Source organism: Lucilia cuprina, chromosome 2 (genome assembly GCF_022045245.1).
Source record: "Lucilia cuprina isolate Lc7/37 chromosome 2, ASM2204524v1, whole genome shotgun sequence".
Lineage (NCBI taxonomy): Eukaryota > Metazoa > Arthropoda > Insecta > Diptera > Calliphoridae > Lucilia > Lucilia cuprina.
The window spans coordinates 5,450,334-5,464,662 of record NC_060950.1 but is presented as its reverse complement, the minus strand read 5'-3'; the positions used below and the strand labels follow the sequence as shown (position 1 = coordinate 5,464,662).

Genomic DNA, 14,329 nt, shown 5'->3' with positions numbered 1-14,329 from the left:
GATTTTCTACATGAAACCTTAAAAATTTGACATACTAGAATATTTAACATAATTATGATTCCTACAGCTATATTCGGGCTGAAGTTTGTATGTGGGCTAGCCATAATAGTGGACCGATTTCAACCATTTTCAATAGCGAAATGTACAAAATTTAATGAAATTATTTTGGAAATTGCAAGCGCAGGATCTTTATATGGACACACAGACAGACTACAATCGATTTAGAAAGTGATTCTAAGCCGATTGGTATACTTTAAGGTGTGTGTCGGACCAATACTTTTAAATACAAACATCAGCACAAAAGCATAATAATACCCCCTTCACTATAGTGGTGTAGAATAAAAAAGTGCCGGTTCACAAGGAGAATTTTTTCGGCAAACTTTTGATTTTGCGTCACTGGCGGTACGGAGTTTCTCTTACTCGGAAACTTGTTTTGTTATTCTACTTATTCGTACAACAACAAATCTATGAAATTAATACGTAATTTCTGAAACAAAAGTTTCTATGTGTAGACATTAAGACCTGGTCCACACTAGGAAACTTTTTCTTATAAAGTTTTTTAATGTCTACACATAGAAAATTTTGTTTTAGTAACTACCTATTAATTGCATTGATTTGTTGTTGTAGGAATGAGAAGAATAAGAAAACAAAACAAGTAAGAAGTTATATACGGACGAGGCCGACCATTTGATAAAGCATCTAAGTTGAATTATACATTGCCTCAGATATACTTAAGTCATTTATTGTTAAATAACAAAATATTTAAGTTAAATTTTGAAGGGGGATTTTTATAGGGGCTAGGATCAAATGATAATTTTTAAGTTCATGAGGATCATCAAAGCTAGTATAGAACTTGGTTTTGCAGCTTTTTGTCAAGATACGAGTTTATATATTAAACGAAAATTGCGACCTGTAGTTTGATTACAATGTTTACAGGCCCTATTCTGAGTTTCAGTTGTATGGGGGCTAGTTGAAATAACGGACTGATCTTAACCATTTTCAATAGGCTTCGTCTTTGTGTCAGTTAATGATCATTTACTAAATTTCATTGAATTATCTTCAAAATTGCGATCTCTAGTTAGATTACAAGGTATACATGGACAGACAGACGGGCTAAATCGACTCAGGTGGGTATAAGACCAATACTATTGTGTGTTACAAACATCAGCACAAACCCAATATAACCTCTCCACTAAAGTGGTGTAGGGTATAACAAGATTCCGAGGACGATAAACTTGATATACCCTTCACCACTGAAATTCTTTTTCTCACACACACAAAAACAAGTTTTCCAAAAAACTTTCTATGTGTAAAATGGCTACAGAATCCTTTAGAGATTCTTAAATTTAAAAATAACTTTTAATCCCATCGGAAGGAATGATTATAATTTACATATAAATTTGCAATAAAATGAAAATAAATATTTGACAAAAAATATTTTTTACTGCATGTACATATGTCGATTTTTTAGGGGTCACGTCATTGCGTCATATATTTGGAAGGTGTTAACGTATCTTTAAATTATACTACGTACCCTGAAAAAGAAGTAGTTTTCTAACAAGAGTTTGGTAGGATTAAAATTTTGTGTGTGGCAACGCTGCATTTCATATACCGCAGCTATAATAACAACAACAAAAATAATATAGTATTTATGCATTATTCATTTATTTGCAAAACAAAAATAAATTGGCAATAACTAAAAAGAAAATTTATTATTTTATTAATATCTATGATTGTTTAGCTGTATTATTACAGTTGTTTGATCTCATTTGAATGTAATACTACGAGGATATTTAAAGGACTCCTTTTAAAAATAAAATAAGAATTATGGCTTCAACGCATGAGGAGCAACAACAACGTGTTTTAGTTAAATGTGGCGGCTTTTCTACACAATTGGCCAATCATGTTGGTGAACGTATCGATGGTGACCCATTATGGGGTTCACGTTTCGATTTGGTTAATCCTACTGCAGTCGTGCAAACACATTTAGATTTCTTAGAAAGTAAGTACAATAGTTTTTTTAACTAGTAAATTGCCTATGTGTCACCATTATTATCGCTTGGTAAAATACAATTGATTAGGAAATTTTCTGTTTGCATTAGGATTGTAGTGTACAATAAAATACTAGAAATCTCATTCAGAATTTACTGTTTATAAATATACTTATTGCTGCCTTTTTTGTCCTTTATTAAGGGTTTCCTTAGTGGGTTTTAAAACATGTTTGTTTGTCCTTAATGGAATAATAGTCTTACAACCAAGACAGAGAAGAACTTTGTAAATCGATTAATCCATGTCCGTATCTACATATGTACATGTATATCTAAGTTATTCTTTCTCTGTACAAAACTGTAGGTTTGATAAAGAGTCCTTTCTGTCCTAAGAGCAAAAATTATAAGTTAAATTTGTTGTTGTAATAATCATAGAGTTCTTAAAATTTCTTCAATCGGTACTTACATACATACTTGCTTACTTAACACAGATGGAGCACAAATTATTTTGTCCAACACTTATCAGTCCAGCGTTGAAGGCTTCATGAAACACTTAAAACTTTCCAAAGAAGATTCCATACAATTAATGCGTAAAAGTGTACAACTTGCCAAAGAAGCTCGTGATAAATATATTGAGAAAGTCGAAAAAGAAAATGGCTCACTGGAAGCTGGACTACCATTAATATTAGGTTCTGTAGGACCATATGGAGCTATGCTACACGATGGTTCAGAGTACAATGGTTCGTACACTGATAAAGTTTCCAAAGAGGAAATACAGAACTGGCATCGTATTCGCATTAATGCTTTATTGGCTGAAAATGTAAATGGCTTAGCTGTTGAAACTATTCCGTGCCCCAAGGAAGCTGAGGCTGTAACACAAATGATTTTAAATGATTATCCAAATGTAAAATTTTGGGTATCATTTCAATGTAAAGATGAATTGCATTTAGCTCATGGTGAAAATTTCGCCAATGCTGCCAAATCTATATGGGATATGGTCAAACAGGCAAATGCCAGAGAGAGAATCTTTGGCATTGGGGTTAATTGTGTTAACCCAAAGGTAATTTTAAAAATATACATGAAAAATAGTTAAAGTTGTGTAAGGAAATTAATATATTTTTTATTTTTTTAAGTTTGTGGCTCCTTTATTCAAATCATTGCACGTTTTATTAGATGATAAGGATTTACCACCCTTAGTTGTGTATAGTAATCGTGGCGAAACATATGACTTGGAAAAGGATGAATGGGTTGACCAGGACAAATGTGTGCCACTGGAGACATATGTACCCGAATGGATACGTTTAGGTGCCACTGTTATTGGTGGCTGTTGTCGTGTCTATCCAGCCGATATACTTAACATACGCAAGTGCATTGATAGCTTGGGTAATAATAATATTTAAATGTTTACTGCTTATTGATTTAAAATTAAATAAAAGATATGTATAATATAACTTCAAAAAGATCATATTTAATTTTCTTAAGGTAATTGAACTGACCTACTTCTTAATATAGTTTGCAATTGCATCAGCTGCTAAGTTAAGTAGAGATTAGACATCAATCAATGTCGATTAGCTACTAAGCAATGTCAACAAACCTTTATTATTAATTATAATAAACGTACTCTATATTTTTATATATTGCTCTAGTATATTGGAAAACAAAATCTGTCTGATATTGTCTAGGGTTATCAATAATTATTATGAACCAATTCCATGCTTTTGCCATTATTGCTATTTTATTTCGGAATATTTCAATGTCGAAAAGTTATGTTTTATTTTTTGTTTTTTTGTTTATTAGACATAACATATGTATGTCCATGCATAATGGTATAAAGTACATTTTTTTGTGTACATTTCTGAAAGAATACAGAACCCAGCAACAAGTTTTCATTATCTTAAATGAATATTATGTCTAAAAAAAAAGAATCAAACATCAAGTCTATATAAACAAGATTTATGATTATATTTAATAACATATGTATGTAGTCATGTTTGTATGATTATGATTATAATAATTAATAAGTAAACAAAAAAACTAAAGCTTAAAAACAATATAAAAGTGTAATCAGTTTTGTTTTAGTGGTCTACGTATGCAAATCTATTAACCCATTTTAATTTGGTTTATTTTCTAAAAAAATAATAAACAAATGTACTCCTGCTGAAAGGATTTTTATAAAGAATTCCCAGTTATCTGCTAAATTTTACTTTTCTGTATAAAAAAGAAATAAATTTATTTTAATATAGAACTACGACAAGGGGTTTTATTTAACATTAAACTTTTTAGTCTTGTTTACTAGTCCAGGTTGCAATGGTTTATACTCTAGTAAAATCATCAATTGTAGAATATAACCTTTTTGTACATTTTAAGCAAAATGCTAGACTTAAGCTACATTCACGCCTATCAAATGTTTGACGAAAATGACGTGACCCCTAGGAAATCTACATTTTGATTTCCTTTATGGTATACGCACAATTGGGACGAACGACGAATTTCGTATAGCACGACGAACTAGTCGACAACAATTCGTTGCGTAAATTCAAATCAAATTATGCGTACGGCGAATTCGTTTCAAAATTTGTTTGTTCGAAATTGGAAAAAGTATGAAAAATTAACAAAAATTATATTTTTGTGAATCTCCATGATTTTAAGTTAATTTTAACATCTTTAAAAATATATTCAAACTTTATTTTGAAATTAGATAATGTAAGAAATTGGCCTCGCAAAAAAACTAAAATTATATTTTCATGAATATCCAAAATTTTGAGATTATTTTAACAACTTCATAATTTTTTCGAACATTACTTCGAATTTTCGAACTTAATTTTAAATATTCCAACAAAGCATTGTGGTGTCATCAAGTGTACTCCAGACTGCCAAATTTCAAACAATTCGGGCCACCAGAACTGGTTTTAATGGGCCCTATTCTGCATTTTAATTCGATTCGAAATTTTCTCCGTTTGGCAACTTTGGTATTGGGCATTTCGATTCGACTCTCCGTACACATAAACAACAACTTACAAAAACGTAGTTACGATCGTAACGCAGAATACATTACATACGTTTTCGTATACTTAAGTGTGTTCTATTTCTGACGACGAATATTCGTTCCGAAAAATTCGTCGTTCGTATTTGCACAAACATAATGTATCTTTGACGAGATCAGTTCAGAAAACACGCAAAATCAGAAATAAATTTACAAAAATTAGTGGTTACGTCTTTTTCGTGAAATATTTGATAGGTCTGAACGTACCTTTAATTAATTTGAAAGTTTTGCGATTGGTGACTATTAGTTTTTGTAGCAAAAAAGAGTTATTGTTTACACAACCCCCATAAGAAGACTAGAAATCATAGTAAAATGATTTTGAGAATATACAAGTGTTTTTGAAAACATTTGAAAATTTAAAAAAAAAACATTTGCTTCTCTTGCGAAAGTACTATGCGCTTGGGAACAACATATATTCCTCTTATAATCTTTTTTTAACTCTGTAGTTTGTTTGGCGGTGTATTGAACACTCAAAATGCCAAGTTATCCCACGTTGGTTCGTAGAGAGCCCTCCAATCGACCAATACCTTTATATTGGAAGTTGAAACTCGGAACAATTAATTAATCAAAAGTATTATTTGGTCTCTACCAATTTAATCAAACATAACCTCAATCGAGGTAAGTTAAACGAAAGCACGCAATTAATACAAAAAACGCATAACTTGGAAACAGTTATAAGGAGTAATACACTCAATTGGGGCGTGTGAGAAGCAATTCTGTCGAAAACTTGGCAACAAACACAACCCTAATTGTCCTTAAGAAATAATGGCGATAACGCGAGAGTTGTTCCCCAACTCAAACCTGAATTACGACTGTATATTCCACTTATAAAAAGTTTACATATTTATTGTTTAATGGGTTAAAAAATAAGCTGTTCAACTATTGGAAGTTTTGCTCAATTTAGCGCTCATCTTATTCTCTTTTGAATTCTACGTTATCAGCGTGTTAATGGAAAATGTTTGCATTTTAAGAACACCTTATCACCAACAACAGCTGTATTATTATTATTATTTTATAGTCTGTCTATGGGTGTAATTTAATAATAAACAAAAAAAAATAAATAATATAAATTGATATACATAGATTTATGTTGTGACGAGAACTACTTATAAAAGCTGTCGCATATTTAATTTAATCGATCAATTGTAACAGAGACTTTAATTAGACTTAGTGAAAACGTTAGTTAGTTAAGCAGTGTTTCTTTTTTTTATTATATTTTATATAAAAAACACTTATAATATTAATTAAATAATAATAAATAATTTAAAAATAAAACTACTTATACTAAATATTATTTTAAAATAAAGTTACTTTAAAAAGGTATGTTATTGTTTGTTTTAAACTACCAAAAAAAAACTACATTTAATAAAAAAACAAGTTAAAATTGTTATTTAAAAAAATAAATATTAAAAAATTTAAAAATAAAAACTTAAATTAATAAATAAGAAAGTAATTAAAAAAGTTTTATTTGCAATAAGTTTTTTACATTGTTTGTTTGAGTTGGAAACAAACAAAAAAACGTTATAAAGATTACTATCAAGTATTATCACCAATGGACTTAATTTAGTAAACTGACGCTCGTGAACCACATGTCAAGGCTTCCATTAGAAAGAATTATTAATTATAATAATCAAATGAGATTTGCTTAAACAAAAACTTTTAAAACAAAGAGTTGTTTCGTTCTTTACATACATATATGTGTTTAATGGAATCAAAACAAATAAGTTTTTATAAGAAATCTTATCAGTTTAACAATTTACACTCATAAAAAAGAACTATTTACAAAAAAAAAACTATTTGCTGGTTTATACACTTGTCGTTACAAAGATAATTATTTTTTAATTAAAACAAAGAAAACATTTAGATAAAAAATAAGAAAAAAAAATAAAAAATTGAATTAATGGATTTTAAAGAAACTTTGGCCGAAATCTGGGAAAAGTTTGTTAAATTTTTGATAATTTTTATTTATTACGTTATTCTCTAGATCACACAGGATTAAGACCGACCTCCTGGTGAAAAAATATTTTTTTATTTGAAAATACAATTTTTTGATAACTTGAAAATTTTCAAAGTTAAACATTTTATAAAATTTGAAATTGAAAATTTGAATTTTTAATTATTAATTTTTTTTAATTCCTCGTTTGAGGTTATTTTAGACAGATTTTAACATTTCAAAACTAATTAAAAATTCTTAAAATTTTTAATTAAAAAGTTTAAAATTTTATTCCGAATTTTCAAAAAAAAAAAATAATAATGACCTTAACAAACATACACACACAAAAAATATACTAAAATTAAAAGAAAAAAGAGAAAAATTAATTGCGTTTTATAAAATAAAAAAAGAAACAAAACAAGATCTTTTAAATGTTTACTAGTCGATTATTTATCTTTCACATACAAACATTTTAAACAAATTTCAATTTTCACAGAGAATTTTTCAATATGCGCCTAAAACAGATATTAGTTAAAGATGGAGGATTTGGCACTCAAATGACCGTACATGTGGGCAATGCAGTTGATGGAGATCCCTTGTGGAGTGCTAGATTTAATGCTACCAATCCAGCAGCTGTAGTCAATACTCATGTAGATTTCTTGCAAAGTTTGTACCAAACGTCTCAAATATAAAGCAATTATAAAACGTTTTTATATGTATACACAAAAATAATGTAGATGGTGCCGATATTATCTTAACCAATACCTATCAGGCAAGTGTTGAAGGTTATATGGAACATATGGAATTAGATGCAGATCAAAGTGTTGAACTTATCAAAAATACCGTGCGTTTAGCTCACATTGCCAAAGAGAAATACTTGACAGAATGCTATCAGGCTCAATTAAATGTGAACGAAGGTAAATGCCAATTTTTGTTAAATTGTTGACCTATAAAACCATAATAATCTTTTCCTTTAACATCTGTTAGGTTTTCCTATGATTATTGCTTCCATAGGACCATATGGTGCCCATTTACATGACGGCTCTGAGTATACCGGTGATTATGCTGATTATGTGCCAGCCAAAGAGATAACTGACTGGCATAGGGTACGTATTGATGCCTGTCTTGAGGCCGGCGTAGATGCTTTAGCCATTGAGACCATACCTTGTCAAATGGAGGCCGAGGCTTTGGTTGAAATGTTATGCGAAGATTATGCTGATGTTAAATTCTGGGTTGCCTTTCAATGTAAAGACGAAAAAACCTTGGCTCATGGTGAAGAGTTTGTCGAAGCAGCCAGTTCGTTATGGGAATTACTCAAGGAACGTAATGCTCAAGAAAACTGTTTAGCCATCGGTGTCAACTGCGTAAATCCTCAATTTGTAACACCCCTCTTCAAGTCATTAAATGGCGAACGTTCTATGGAGGATAGAATACCATTGGTAGTGTATCCCAATAGTGGTGAGGTGTATGATGTCAATAAAGGTTGGATGGGTAAGGAACATTGTGTACCATTGGCAAATTATGTTGCCGAATGGGCTCAGCTAGGAGCACAGATAATTGGTGGCTGCTGTCGTACGTACGCACGCGATATAAGACATATTAGTGAAACAGTTCAAAATATTAATAAGTTGAAATTGTCATAGATTAGAGTGTAGTAACAGTAAATTAGTACTAGTTTTAAGTTTACCAACAAGTTTTAAATTAAATAAATGCAAAATTTCTTTTTATTTAGTTGAACATTATCTTTGTGTTACTTTTTCCACAGCGTATGTGAAATATTTATAATTGTAATTATTATTCATACGCCTTCCTGCTTTCATATAATGTACATTGAAGAAAAATTCAATTCAATAATTTTTAATAAAATTTCACGTCTAAAGAGGTCGTAGTCGTATATTCATTTCCTCATCGTTGATAAACTAAATAGACCAGGATATATTAAAGATTTTTTTCTTTTAAAATCACTTTTACTAACAATACAAAAATGGGACTTAATTATCGAATACACAGTATTATTTAAGAAATTTATGTTTGAACAATTTCTGCGGATTTTAGAGCGGCCTCCTGCTGTTGCCGCTTTTTGGCTGCTAAACGTTCTTGGGCTAATCTTCTATTCTCTGCAATGCGAGCCATTTGTTCGGCACTTAGTTGCTTAGCGGCTGGCGTAGTGGGTTGACTCGGTGGCAATGGAGTGGCCAAGTCACTGGTATCGTTAAGATTACCTTGAACTGTATAGGGTGTTGACACAACTGCGTTGCCTCGAGAGAAGGAAGGTGTAGCAAAACTACTGCTTGCTATAGAGGCATTTGTAGTTGATCCCATAGCACCGGCGGAATATCTTGAAGTACTTGGCCCTGGTGTGCGTGGATCTACTTTGGATATGGCAATTTGTTCATCTAATAAGGCATCAAATTCATCATATGGTTCGTCAGCTGTTGCTGCCGGTTGCTCATCATCTTCATCTGCATCATTGACTTCGCCATGACTTTTCATACTTTCCAACATACCTAGCCGATAGCGAGACATGTGAACCTGCAGTGGCTTCTTTTTACCCAAACGTTCTATATTTGCCAAGACATCATCAAACTTATATGTAGGATACATTCTATGACCCCAATGTTGTAGCCGACGCATAACTTCATCTAGATCTTCTTTCTCACGGCCCTTACCTTTAAATTTTATATCTTTGAAATAATCCTCAATTGTATGCAATCCCCGCGGACCACGTAGCACCTCTACGTTTAGACGTGGTCTTGGATTAAGAACATTTCGTTTTTTAGGCTGAACCTTTACAGGTACGGCAGTTGCGCCCTCCTGGTTTTCGTTGTCACCCTCTCCGGGCTCATTATCGGCAAATAATTGTTCATTGTCGTCGTTGTCATCAGGCAGTTGATCCCCATCATTGTGAAAATTGCCATTTAACAAGTCGTCAACCCCATCATCTCCGAATATGGACATTTTTTAAACTAGTAGTTTTCCTTTATTCAGTTAAAAATACAAAAATAATAAAGTAAACAGAGACAAAACAACAAAAAAGGCGGCATGCAATACGAATTTAACAAGGTTACAGCAGAAATTAATTTTATAATTTTCATACATAGTAGTTGAAATATCAACGTTCGAGTAAATAGTTTTTTACATATGTAGTTTGACGTTTTACAATTTCTGTTCTACAATCATTGTGCTGCCAACAGCAGCTGATACAAATATGCATTGGCAAATTGAAAGTTGCCATACGTCTTTATATAAATTTAGCCACATTCATAAATCAAACATAATCAGAGTTCTATAGTTAAAACAAAAAATCGACTTTATGAGAAATTTTTAAATATTGTTTTGATTAAATAAAAAAATATTTAAATTAATTTAAACTGTTAAAAAAAAATTACAATTTTCAATTTTTCCGACTTTTGTGAATTTTAGACGATAGTCGAGTTATCGACTTTTGCACCAAATAGTCGATCTAGAAGTTTACGCCGGTTCACATAGAGAAACTTGTATTTTCTTTTGTTTTTATTTTTCGTTGCCTATTTATATGGTTTTGTTTATTAAATATATGAAAAGATTTAAAAAATATGGTAACACTGTTCAGTATGATAACGCTATTGCCAGATTTGATGATTTATCTTCATTTTGACGTTTTCAGTGTCAAAATGGCCGATTTTAACAACAAATTTAACAATTTTTTAAACAATATTTTTGCACTAATTTTCAAAAATTTTATCACTCATTATTCTTTCTATAGTCAATAAAATTAAAAATTTTAAGGCTTTAAACCTTAAAAAATCCTACCTAACTATCGTTATAACAATAGTTTTACATTTACTCGTTAAACTAATGTTATAACTTGTAATGTACCAAATCAGTATGGTCAATATAAAAATCATTAATCGAACATGAAAATTACTTATAGAATTAATTATATAAGCAATAATCATATTGATGTTTTTAATAATGATTTCAAAAAATCTGTTGACGATTTTTTCATCAAAAGTTGACAATTTTACATGCAAACGGTTCAGTGATTCAAACCATCTGGCAACTATGGTTGAGCTAATATTTTTCTTTGGAATATTTTTCATAGTGTTTTACAAAATAAAAACAAATTTATTAAACTGTTATTAAACAATTAGCAAAGGAAACACGCTTACAAGAAATAATAATAATATTGTTAATAAAGAATATCACGTGTGTTTTGCTATAAATAAAAAATACATTTTGCCATTTGCGAAAAAAGTATTGTGGTGAAAAAATGCGCATTTATAAGAAAGAGCAAACAAAAGGTGAATAGAAGAAGATTTTATATAGAGAAAGAAAAAAGCAAAGCGAATTAACGAATAAATCTCAATAATAACAACAAAAATTGCAAATAATAATTGAATTTATCATTAAAAATTCGTAAAAACAAACAAAAAATGGAAAATAAATGTAATAAAACACCAAATAACAGTAATAATAACAACACAAATAGTAAATACATGGATCATGTTTATTGTCACACAAATCAAACGAAAAATTCATACAACCTTGTGACAACTCCTGGCAGCGTCGGTTCCGGTGGTGGTGGAGCAGCTGCTACGCCAAATGCTGATATTTTGGCACTACTGAAGGAAAATAAACAATTAAAGGCCATGTTGATATTACATTTAGATTTAATACAGGAACAAAGTGACCAACTTATGGCCAAAGAGAAGTTGTTGATAGCACGCAATGAAGAAATAGAAGCAGCTAGGTCACGCAGTGCTGTTCTAGAGAGTCAAGTAAAGGAATTACAAAAACAGCTGCAGCAGCAAATTAAGAGATCCGGAGAAGTGTCCACCCTACCGCCACCACCACTAGCTAAAATACAATGTAAAACAAATCAAGCTATAGCTATGGGAACCAATTTGGGGCCTGTAACAGCGAATTGCGCCAAAATTTTAACGACTACGGGTGCAGGCAAATCCAACATTATTGGAGAGTGTAATGGCAAGTTAATAAGTAAAATAGTGCTGCAGCGAGTAAATATGGCAGCAGGCCGTGGAAAACATAGCCAAAGTCCTCAGAGTCAAACAACTGATACGGAAAATGATGAAGATGGCGACGAAGATGAGAACGAGGAGGAAGAACATGAAGAAGCTGAGGGGGATGTGGTAGATGAGTGTTTAGAAGATGAAGAGGAATGTCATCAAGAAGAAAATCAAGAACACGAAGAGGATGAAGATGACCCTGAAGAACTTGCGGAAGCGGGTGAAATTGAAGAAATAGAACATTCCCAAGATTCTGTGGATGATAAATCAAATACACCGGCTGTAGTGCTTGATGATTTATATGATACCGGTAATACCACCGAAGATAGCAATGAAGTTTTAGCCGTGCAAAGTAAGCGCTTAAGGCTCCGTCAAGCAGCAAAACAATCCCTAGCCATACCCAGAGGGGCAAAGCCAAGTGTTTCGCCTGCCTCTACAACAACAAACGATGGACAAACCGCCTTTAAGGCTGTCACCTCAGCAACTGCTTCAACAACACTACAGTTAAGTAAACAACCTCCAACTCCAAGTCGTGGCAAACAGATGACAATTATGCGTTGGCATGCTCCAGATTATAATACAGATGAATCGGTTAGTTGCGATTCCACGGCCGAAGTAGAAAGGGTAAGTAACGGAAACTTTTTTGTAAACATAAAATAATTTTTTTATTTTTTTAGCGTTCAACATCAACTACTTCCTCACCCCAAAAACCTTCACCAAATGTCATTGAAAAGAAGCGTTCTCATGATAACACTTCACACCAACCGCATCATTGTCGAAAAATCCGTAGATGTGCTTACATATCTACACCACAACTCTACAGCACGCGAGAATGGGAAGATGAGGCATTTAGTTGTGACTATGATTACGAGTTCTTTAAAGCCGAAGCTAAACTTCTGCAATCCGACAATCCCAAACTGGAAATACCTAAATGGACAGAACACGAGTTAACGCCATCTTATTGTATTGAAGGCACCGAAGATCTCTCCGACGAAATATTTCTTAAAAGACATGCAAAACTAGAAGTAGATGAGAAGCGACGTAAAAAGTGGGATGTACAGCAAATAAGAGAACAGCGGCGTATAGAGCGTTTGAAGAGGAGACATTGTAAAGATGAAATACAACCTACACAGGATACGCCTAGTTTACAAACATTTTATCCCACCACCGAGCAGTTGCAAACAATTTGTTTCGTACACGATTTGCCGGTACAGGCCTTTGGAGAAATGATACCTAGACTAACGGCAAAAGGAGAGCGGCGTAAGGGTTTCCAGTTGCCTTGGATGGACAAAGAGCAGTTGCAATTCTTAAGCGACAACAATAAACCGCTAACCGTATCAACTTTTAACTCTAGTGAAACAACAACAACAGCATCTGCACAAATGCAACAACAATTGTTGAATTCCTCATTTACTTTTCTCAAAAAACGCCGAAGACAACAGAGCTCCTCTTTTGGCAACACATACCCTCGTCAGCGAAATCAAGCAAGTCGCTTAGCACATAGTAATACCAATAATCCTACGAATACATTAACTGCAAACACAAATAGTGGTGCTAATACAAGCTCTACACAAAACTTTTTAAATATTGTAAAATCAAACGTTGCCACTAGCAACACCTTAACAACATCCTCATCAACATCACTAACAACAACAACTCCCTTACATACAGTAGCCCCCAGTAGTAGTAGTAGTCATAATTCAAATGTAGCAGGCAGTACGTAAGTTTGAAATTGCCTTTACTATTTTGAAATGAAACAACTAAATTCCCCAAATAATTACTTTGAGTAGAAAAGTATAAATCTAAATAAAACTGAATTTAAATAGCTTTTATAATATACATAAATAGACTTTTATATGTACATATATTTAACTACTTTAATTTAGCGAAAAAGTTAAGCACGATTCTTTAAAAAAAGAACTTTATGTAGAAATTTATTTTATTAAAATTAACAACATTTTGACCTAAGAAAATTGTGATAAATTTATTTAATTAAATTTGGAAAAAAGTGTAAAATAATTTTAATAATAATCAAAATGCATTTTCAAGTTAATTTAATATAAGGCAAACAAAGCACTTTTTGTATATATTTTTAGATTTTCAAAATCGTTTAGACTAACTCCACTATCAGTGTAGCAAAATTTAACTTAAATAGTATATTAAATTAATTAAAATGTCATGAATATATAAAAATAAAATATAAATTACTAGATGCAAGAGCTACATACAATAATTGTTATTTCTCTCCAAGATTGCTATTCTGTAAGATAAAACGTTTCCGAACTTATATTGCAGTTGTTTTAAAAATTAACGGCTGTAAATTTTCATTGGAGAAGTATACCTAATTGTTTAGTAA

General features: G+C 31.6%; 4 protein-coding genes across 5 annotated transcripts; 3 read left to right on the top strand and 1 right to left on the bottom strand.

Moving 5' to 3' along the window:
* The first annotated feature begins 1,627 nt into the window (after window positions 1–1,627).
* On the top strand, window positions 1,628–3,448 carry LOC111679533 (homocysteine S-methyltransferase 1-like). The gene is made up of 3 exons (XM_023441105.2): window positions 1,628–2,002; window positions 2,480–3,048; window positions 3,122–3,448. The coding sequence occupies exons 1-3, from the start codon at window positions 1,828–1,830 to the stop codon at window positions 3,386–3,388; spliced, it is 1,011 nt and encodes a 336-aa protein (XP_023296873.2). The 5' UTR covers window positions 1,628–1,827; the 3' UTR covers window positions 3,389–3,448.
* Window positions 3,449–6,073: 2,625 nt separating this feature from the next.
* Window positions 6,074–8,701, top strand: LOC111679524 (homocysteine S-methyltransferase 3-like). Of its 2 annotated transcripts, XM_023441096.2 has the most exons (4): window positions 6,074–6,351; window positions 7,461–7,630; window positions 7,702–7,881; window positions 7,952–8,701. In XM_023441096.2, the coding sequence occupies exons 2-4, from the start codon at window positions 7,474–7,476 to the stop codon at window positions 8,605–8,607; spliced, it is 993 nt and encodes a 330-aa protein (XP_023296864.1). In that variant the 5' UTR covers window positions 6,074–6,351; window positions 7,461–7,473; the 3' UTR covers window positions 8,608–8,701. The 2 variants fall into 2 exon arrangements, with proteins under 2 accessions (XP_023296864.1, XP_046809337.1); XM_046953381.1 differs by lacking the exon at window positions 6,074–6,351 and having other exon boundaries at window positions 7,372–7,630.
* Window positions 8,702–8,900: 199 nt separating this feature from the next.
* LOC111679525 (protein TIPIN homolog) lies at window positions 8,901–10,015 on the bottom strand. Its single transcript, XM_023441097.2, has one exon. The coding sequence runs from the start codon at window positions 9,920–9,922 to the stop codon at window positions 8,990–8,992; it is 933 nt and encodes a 310-aa protein (XP_023296865.2). The 5' UTR covers window positions 9,923–10,015; the 3' UTR covers window positions 8,901–8,989.
* Window positions 10,016–10,999: 984 nt separating this feature from the next.
* LOC111679529 (protein male-specific lethal-1) lies at window positions 11,000–14,205 on the top strand. The gene is made up of 2 exons (XM_023441101.2): window positions 11,000–12,597; window positions 12,651–14,205. The coding sequence occupies exons 1-2, from the start codon at window positions 11,380–11,382 to the stop codon at window positions 13,695–13,697; spliced, it is 2,265 nt and encodes a 754-aa protein (XP_023296869.2). The 5' UTR covers window positions 11,000–11,379; the 3' UTR covers window positions 13,698–14,205.
* The last annotated feature ends 124 nt before the right edge of the window (window positions 14,206–14,329 follow it).

Coding starts and splice junctions, on each gene's coding strand:
- LOC111679533 (XM_023441105.2), top strand. CDS start 1,828: ATGGCTTCAACGCATGAGGAGCAACAACAACGTGTTTTAGTTAAATGT. Junction 2,003..2,479: donor ACATTTAGATTTCTTAGAAA/GTAAGTACAATA, acceptor TACTTAACACAG/ATGGAGCACAAATTATTTTG. Junction 3,049..3,121: donor TTAATTGTGTTAACCCAAAG/GTAATTTTAAAA, acceptor TATTTTTTTAAG/TTTGTGGCTCCTTTATTCAA.
- LOC111679524 (XM_023441096.2), top strand. CDS start 7,474: ATGCGCCTAAAACAGATATTAGTTAAAGATGGAGGATTTGGCACTCAA. Junction 7,631..7,701: donor TCATGTAGATTTCTTGCAAA/GTTTGTACCAAA, acceptor AAAATAATGTAG/ATGGTGCCGATATTATCTTA. Junction 7,882..7,951: donor TCAATTAAATGTGAACGAAG/GTAAATGCCAAT, acceptor AACATCTGTTAG/GTTTTCCTATGATTATTGCT.
- LOC111679525 (XM_023441097.2), bottom strand. CDS start 9,922: ATGTCCATATTCGGAGATGATGGGGTTGACGACTTGTTAAATGGCAAT.
- LOC111679529 (XM_023441101.2), top strand. CDS start 11,380: ATGGAAAATAAATGTAATAAAACACCAAATAACAGTAATAATAACAAC. Junction 12,598..12,650: donor CCACGGCCGAAGTAGAAAGG/GTAAGTAACGGA, acceptor TTATTTTTTTAG/CGTTCAACATCAACTACTTC.